General features: G+C 45.5%; 2 protein-coding genes across 2 annotated transcripts in view; one reads left to right on the plus strand and one right to left on the minus strand.

Annotated features, from left to right (window-relative positions):
- Positions 1-193: 193 nt before the first annotated feature.
- MCYG_05169 (PP-loop family protein) lies at positions 194-2602 on the minus strand (the record flags this gene model as incomplete). Its single annotated transcript, XM_002845254.1, has 4 exons — positions 194-699; positions 820-2166; positions 2227-2400; positions 2476-2602. The coding sequence occupies 4 exons, from the start codon at positions 2600-2602 to the stop codon at positions 194-196; spliced, it is 2154 nt and encodes a 717-aa protein (XP_002845300.1).
- A 1389-nt stretch (positions 2603-3991) lies between these two features.
- The window catches only part of MCYG_05170 (WD repeat protein), a gene marked incomplete at both ends in the record, with an annotated part of 5196 nt that continues 1014 nt past the window's right edge, over positions 3992-8173 (plus strand). The window contains 9 exons of the mRNA XM_002845255.1: positions 3992-4054; positions 4118-5067; positions 5432-5507; positions 5563-5654; positions 5789-6432; positions 6490-7094; positions 7148-7364; positions 7419-7637; positions 7683-7984. Of these exons, the coding sequence (XP_002845301.1) occupies positions 3992-4054; positions 4118-5067; positions 5432-5507; positions 5563-5654; positions 5789-6432; positions 6490-7094; positions 7148-7364; positions 7419-7637; positions 7683-7984 (3168 nt within the window). The remainder of the gene's footprint in view (positions 4055-4117; positions 5068-5431; positions 5508-5562; positions 5655-5788; positions 6433-6489; positions 7095-7147; positions 7365-7418; positions 7638-7682; positions 7985-8173) is intronic.

Genomic DNA, 8173 nt, shown 5'->3' on the forward strand with positions numbered 1-8173 from the left:
TGGGTAATAATATGGTTTTAGGGTTAAATCTCACTTACCAGGGGGCATCTTTATGTCCTGTATTCATTTGTACATGGTTAGGTAGTATATCTTACTCCTAGCCTTACAAAATAATTCCTCCTTTCCAGTGATGATAGTTTAATATACAAAACGTACTGAGGCACTTCACATAAACTTGTATCATATGCACCATCTAAATACTGTGCCAGGACACAGCTCGGACGGTATTCGGATCTATCCATTTATACCTTATTTCCCATTCTATGCCCCATGGAACATCCAATGTTGCAGCAACATTTTTTCCCTCGGCATTCATGACGGGCGTTCTCACCCGTATTTTGGTCCGGAAGGACATTGGTAAAGATGGCATCCCCAAAAGCTGCTCTTGCAAATTCTCCAATTCTTCACCGTCTCCTTTTTCCGGCACGACATCAGTTAATATCGGAGCCGAGAACCGTATTTTCCCGGGAGCCAGAAGAGTGAGGAGTTTCTGGAACACTGATGGAGTTATAGGCGAAACAGAGGCCGACTTTTTCGATAGTGTTGTACTTTTCGATAAAATCGTTTGAGGAGCCAGATAGTCGGCTAGTGTTGAGTTTTGCAAGGCTAGATGAGAGTGAGTATGGAGTTCGTGTCCTTCACCTCTGGATAAATCCCCCTTTGCGATATCTCTACCTAGTGACCTCCTCACAGCCCCTCCTAGAATTTTTCGAATCCGGATTAAGTCAGTCGACCCTAGAGCACGAAGTCTGATAGGGATTTCAGAATTGGGCGAATATCGGGGAAATATAGACTGGTGTTTCCCCCAAGGCTTGTCACCTTGTTCGGTTCCTTCTTGGAGGTGACCGTGCTGTTGAATACTAGAACGGCCACGTATGCGGATCCAGTACCGATTATCCCAGAGTTTCCAATCTGTCCAGTCAGTATAAATGAACTTCCCGGTGCCTTGTCGTTCTCGTTTGTCTTCCGCCTGTAGTATAACCCCTTTCTTAGTTCTGGTTACTCTGTAATTCGGTATTCTCAAAACAAACTCTGTTGTTGGCTGCGTTTTGCCAGAGTGCATAGGCTGTCTTGATAGGAGCCAAATATTATCTTGCCCATCAGAAAACGGAGAGAATTCTTGATTTTGAACCTGCAAGTTACCAGGGAGGTTCGGTGGTAGAGATTTAGAGACGGATTTTCGTCCGCTCTTCTGTTTTATGGATTGCCACAGAACTCCGCCTACAGTGAAAACGGTGCCGTTCATACCTGATGGATCAAACCCCAAAAATGCTTTGCAGGCAGGATTCCGGAAATGTGATAACGGGCTCCATCGATCAGGGTACGGTGAAATAATGTCGCATAAGCTTCGCATTACTGATGCATATATGTCTCGTATCCCATCTGGGAGCGAAGTCTGTTTATCGACAGCTTTTCTCTGATCCTGGGGGAGCTCAGACATAGCTGGCATTTTAATGACTAGCGTCCCGAAGTGGGTGTCGAAGTTGAGGATCTCCACCTTTTTGAGGAGCGAGTCGCATAACAATCGGAATTTTTCAGTGTGCTCTCTCGACTTATCCACCAGGGACAGTATGGACGGACGTTGCAGTGCCCGTGGAAGCAAGTCTTCTGATTCTAGGAGCTGCCGTACTGTATTCCGAATAGTAAATGTGCGGTCTTCATTCGTGGAGTCGGAGACAAACGGTATTTTGTTATCCTGGCAGGTAGCTACAAGTCGTGGTTTCGAAAAGGATCGGAACGGGCGGAGTAGATAAACCCCGCCCGTAGATATTTGCATCTGCCCTGATGTAGAGTTTATATTACGGGCGATTATTCGAGAAGATGGGTATGGGACAGTTCCGTCCATATTTGTACTTTCAACGATGTCTTGGAGAGATGCAGTAAACCCGCTCTTGCTTACCCCATATAGGCCATGGCATTCTGGAATAGGAGCAATCTCGTCAAATCCAATCAGACCAAGTTTTCTGTGGCCTTTAGATACACGCATAAGAGCAGTTTCCACATTGTCATCTTGATGATGGCCTAGGAGAAGAGCTCTGATGCTATCAGCAGCGCAAGCTTTGCCTAGCGCCTGATAACGAAGCATTCGTGCTTGTGTTTCAAATCCATTTTTCGTCAGAGTCTCCCCGGCTGGCCATGGTATGGTGAGAACTTTTGACTGGATTCCTAAAGACATTATTAGCCTGGCTACTTCTCTAGAAGCTATCATTGGGTTATGAGCCTTGCCCAATTTTTCTATCCTATCTGCAACTAAATGTGCCTCCCGCGAGCTTTCTGGACGAAACTTATGATCCACAATATACGCTTTCAAATCTAGACCCGGAATAAAATCTGGTGAGACTAATCGGCTGCAAAGATAGGCTAACGCCATAGAATCACTTCCACCACTAACGGCAAGACCTATATTTTACTCATTAGAAATTCGACTTCAGCCCAATATTTAGAACACTCTTGTCAGTTTATATGAATACACACCAATTCGCTGTAAGGGCACATGTTTACCCCTTTCCCAAGTTGCCCACAGCCCAGTAAGAGCACGGTAGAATTCTAGAGGGGCAATCGGCGACGAAGCCAGTGCCCCGAAGCTCCTACCAGAAGACATTGTAGGCTAAGGACTTAGTCCCCGTACCAAGATCCTCCATGGGTGCCAAAGTGTATGAAGCATCTTTGTCCTGCAAATGATTTGTGTTTGATATCCAAAGCCATTTTATATGACTAAGCAGAAGCCTTGTATATCACGTGATATTACCTGAAACTTCAAGTTATTTATCGCGCGCTTAAGTTGAGTTTAAACGCTTGGTTATAAAAGAGAATCGCGAAAGTGTTTTTGCCTGCTTCGAAAATTCTCTAGTCTTTCAGTTCACCTTATCAGAATGCAAATAAAATGCGTATATAAGCTTAACATTACCCGTCCGGAAAGGGTGAAGATAGTATCCAATGTACCACGCATTGCGGAACAAGGCCTTACTAACCTAATAGTTTGTCTAGGAGGCGTGGATAAAGTAATTAATCTAGAAACTCTCATAGGGTAACTGAATAAGACTGTAACATGATGTACTTTTCACAGAAATGCATTCGCTCTTTAATTTCTGAGGTTTGATGAGAAGAAAGCTTGGCTTCATAATAAATGCTAGTTAGTGAATTGATATCACTTTCAATGGCCAAAAGGCCAGACTGCTAATTGTTCTATGAAGGTATACTTAATCAACAAAAGTTTGCCAACGAGGAGAAGGGAAGGGAAAGGGAGCAAAAAAGATAACTGCTACAAGCGGTTAAATCGTATCAACCCCAGATATAACAGAAAACGAGAGAAACGATTGACGGAAAGAATGTGGCAAGTTTGCATAAACGGCCAAAGTCAAGCAAACCAGCCCCTTTTTGCAGCCAATGGAGGACTGTACGGCTATTGTATAGTGTAGATATCGATCCATGTAAGGCAAACCTTTCTCCGTTTTACATGGCGGAACTTCTCTTGCTCTCTGGCTACTCAACTGAAGGGCACAATTTGTGCTTTTTATTAACAAGGGCAATCCGGGTCTGAAGTAACCTGATTGGCACAGGTATCTCTCAATGTATTGAAGGGTAGGGGTTTGTCTTTCCATCTAGGACATCTTTGGATGCCCCAAAAGGCCGCTATTTCTGCCGGGCATTCCACTTTTTACTGCGAGAAGTGAATTCTACCCATACAGGTTAGATATTGGCGGTGTTGTCGGCGTAAATATAGATAATGTAATAATTAATGGTAGATAAAAAGTTGAAGTTCCAAATTGCCCCTTTTGGGGCTTCGGCCGGACCAGCTTAACTCCGGCAAAATCTCGAAAAAAAAAAGATTCCAATCCTTTGTAGTTATGATTCAGCCTAAGGGAGGACGTCCTACATAAGAACCGTATATGCTGTCCACGTTCGCATTGCTCTCCATGTTGTAGGCAATATGAGCATTGATATAGGGTCGCATCAGTAATTATTGACCGTTGAAAGGCTCCGAAATTCAATGGCAGGCCAGAAGGATGAGTCGCACGCGACACAATCGACTCTGTGGACGAGATCCCTTCTGGTGAGTACATGAACTATCCTACGACGGCTCAATTGACGAGCTGACGGATTTGTTATGTCATAGGCAGGAGCAGCTGCCGGTCTTACCGTAGACGTTTCTCTCTTCCCACTCGATACCATCAAGACCCGACTCCAGCAAGCCCGGAACAAAGCACCTGGCTCCTCATCAGGAGGCTCACTCAATGCTAGTGTGAACAGTCTGAAAGTCCTTCGACAGACGTTTCGCGGGATATATGCGGGACTACCGTCCGTCCTTCTTGGATCTGCTCCCTCAGCCGCGAGTTTCTTCGTTGTTTACGATGGTGTGAAACGATACTTTCTCCCTCCAAGCACATCTTCGTCCCCCATACCGTGGCAGCATACATTCCTCACCCACTCCATTGCATCTTCTTTGGGTGAGATTGCCGCTTGTGCTGTCCGAGTGCCTACAGAAGTCATAAAACAGCGTGCCCAGGCAGGTCTCTTTGGGGGTTCGACATTACTGGCTCTCAAAGATATTCTTTCCTTGCGCCACCGGAGCGGGAGCCAGGGCGGACGACTTCTGGTTATTCGTGAACTATACCGAGGGACCTCAATCACAATTGCTCGAGAAATCCCCTTTACCATTCTACAGTTTACCATGTGGGAAGGGATGAAAGATGCGTATAGCACTTGGAAGAAGGAGAACAAGCCAAGCGAGAAACCAGAAACTATTTCTGCAACTTCGAGCGCATTTTTTGGCAGCATTGCTGGAGCTATATCCGCGGGGTTGACTACTCCCCTTGATGTGGTCAAAACACGAGTTATGTTAGCCCGGCGTGGCGGAAACACCGAATCAGGTGTGGAAAAGGTCAGAATTAGAGATATCGTCAAAGGAATATGGAGAGATGAAGGCGCCAGTGCATTTTGGAAGGGTATTGGGCCTCGAGTCGCTTGGATTGGGATTGGAGGTGCCATTTTCCTGGGAAGCTACCAACGAGCGTGGAATTTGATGGAGGGTCGCCGTGGCGAAAAGGAGCACCAATCTGAGCCTCTGTGAGCATGCAGTAATCTACCTTTCTTAACCCCTTTCCTCTCCCGAATAGATACATTTTCTTCTTCGAATATTATACTATTTATATCATATAATCATGTGACTCGATAAGCTATCGCGCGGCTAGTTTAGACTAAAACTAATTTGCTTGCTCCGCATCTTTTTTTTGCGGGATCCAACATTTAACGACCACGAGAGAGAGAAACAGCAGCAAGGAATGCAATCAGCGGCAGAATATCCACTTCATTCATATTGAATGCCTCTGGCTTTATCCCATGGCTTCTAGCAGGCTTGTTAACCAAGCAAATCCATCTTGCGCATAAGTACTACCTATCATTGCGGACAATCATTACCTACGCCAGACAGTAATAGTGGCCTAATAGTGGAGTATAAAGCCACAGTTTCTGGATGGCTAGGAAGTCTACCCAGCGAGTCAGCTATGGTGAGCATTTGATCACTCTTGGTAGCTTATATTATATGCGCAATTTGCTGACCAGTGTTTGCAATTAGTGCTGTCAGCATCGGATGCCCCCGGCGGCCACAGACTGGGCGTGAATGGCCTTGCCGTTGATACTACGAGTTCAATCCTGTGAGTACCTCTTAGGAGAATTCTTAATTAAAGGTGGACCGCTGTCCTGCCTTTATTTCTTTTTATTCGGATAGAGTGTTGCCTCTCCCATAAGATACAATTTTAAATGGGACACATCCACTAAATTTTGTTAGGTATTCTGCAGGCCGAGATGGCGTAATATGCGCCTGGGATTTGAACCTCAATCTACAGACGCGAAGCGATTTGCATGATTCTTCTTCAAGCATTACACCCCCCAAGTCAGATGCCACGCCAACCGCATTCAGGCGGCAAATCCAAGCTCACACGCATTGGATCAACGACATCATCTTGACTCAGAACAACTCAACACTTGTCTCCGCCTCATCAGATACTACTGTGAGGGCATGGAGACAGGCAAGTGACGATTATCCACCTGCGGTTATAGGAAAGCATACGGATTATGTCAAATGCCTTGCAACTCCCCAGTCAAATGCTGACTGGGTTGCATCTGGTAGCTTGGACCATAAAATATACCTTTGGGACTTGAATGGTGGCGGAGAGAGAATGAAAATTGATGTTTCTGAGCATGATAAAACACCTAAGGGTTCGGTATATGCTCTAAGCGCGAAAGGGTCCATTTTAGCTAGCGGTGGCCCTGATAGTGTTGTTCGGATATGGGATTCAAAAACTGGAAAATTGGTCACCAAATTTGTTGGTCATACAGATAACGTCAGGAGCATCCTCGTTAACCGCGACGGGGATACAATTATGACGGCATCATCAGATCAGACTGTTAAAGTATGGTCAATGGCGGCAGGTCGGTGTATGCATACTCTAACCATGCATAATGACAGTGTATGGTCGCTGTATTCAGACCACCCACAATTATCTGTCTTTTATTCAAGCGACAGATCTGGCCTCGTTGCAAAGACTGATACCAGGAATGTACCAGACATTGATCAAGGCATTTGCGTCGCTGCATTGCAAGAGAATGATGGCGTGTTTAAAGTTGTGGCAGCTGGAGATCATATTTGGACAGCAACTCCAAAGTCTAGCATTCATCGTTGGAGTGATGTTGATACCACCGCGGAAATTGAAGTTACAACACCTCCGCCTCTCCGCCAGCATGACTCAAGTGTAACCTCCGAAACACCTTCGGATGAGAGCAAAGCTGTTCCACTACCTTCTTCAAAACAGAAAATTTCTGCAAGCTCTATCCTAGTCTTATCAAGTACCGCTACGTTCCAGAACCCCATGCACCGTGAGGCTGATGTTGCAAGTTTGTCGGTTTCCAGCTTGCGTGCTCCTACTGATATCCTTTTGGATGAGGGAATTAGCATCGTAATCCCACTCCAATCATTACCTCAAGAGACAATAGAAGGGCAGCATGGCATGATAAAACATGTAACGCTAAATGACAGAAAACGGGCGTTGACTCAAGACACGGCTGGTGAAGTGGTGCTATGGGATTTACTTAGGGTGAGTTTCTATTTTCGTTCCTCCTATGTTAATTAAATGCTAATATCACACAGTGCGTCCCTATACAATCATTTGGTAAACGCCATCTGGACGATGTTGCCTCCGAAGTGAATACTACGGAAACAATTGCCAATTGGTGTACTTTACACACGAGGACGGGGAGACTATCCGTCATCTTAGAACACAACCGCTGCTTCGATGGGGAAATATATGTTGATCAGGCTGATCTTCCTGATGTGAGTACTGATACATACCGGGAAGATCAAAGAAGTAAGTTATAAGCTATACTGATGACCATAGGGCTTTTACTAACGGTTGTCTCAGTTAATTTTGGAAAATGGATTCTAAGACACCTCTTTGATGGGGTGGTCAAGGAAGAAGTCGAACGAGATGAGGCATACAGGAAAGCTCTTAAACTGAAAGTTGATCAGCAGGGAACAAGCAAATATGATACCTTAGACGCGACAGCACTCCCAACTGTTGTCACTCCCGGATCACCTGGGAGACCGAACCAGCCCGGTTCTCCTAGCTTAAGAGCCGCAGGTATGAGCCGCTCAGTCATGACGCCGGGACTATCCATTGGCGTAGGTACACCGAGCATAGTTTCACCTTTCCCTGAGCTGCACAATTCCAACTGTGGGACTTCAACAAATGATGCTTCTTTTGGGAAAGATATAGCAGGCTCACCCGATTATTTCTCCAATCCAACGAAACGCCCATCAACGGATGCAACAGATTCAGCTGTTAAACCACGATCTTCTGCAGATGAGCAACTAATGCCTCCTGTCTCCCTTGCAACCCCATCAGAACCAGAGAAAGAGGAAAAGTCCAAACGGGGGGCCACCCTCTTTGGTAAGAAATTTCAAATGACCTTCCCGAAAAAGTCCAAGGTGACCACAGAAACAAAACCAATTGCGGAGGAGAAGACGGAAGAATCGGATAAATCTTCCGAAAAAGAGAGGACCTTTGGCGATAACTTTCGCGGAGCAATTGAAAGGATACATGCAGATTATGATGCATACCTAGCTGCGAATCCTACTAAGGACATCGAGACATTAATCACACCTACCGGGGAAGAA

Source organism: Microsporum canis, genomic scaffold (assembly GCF_000151145.1).
Source record: "Microsporum canis CBS 113480 supercont1.5 genomic scaffold, whole genome shotgun sequence".
Classification (NCBI taxonomy): domain Eukaryota; kingdom Fungi; phylum Ascomycota; class Eurotiomycetes; order Onygenales; family Arthrodermataceae; genus Microsporum; species Microsporum canis.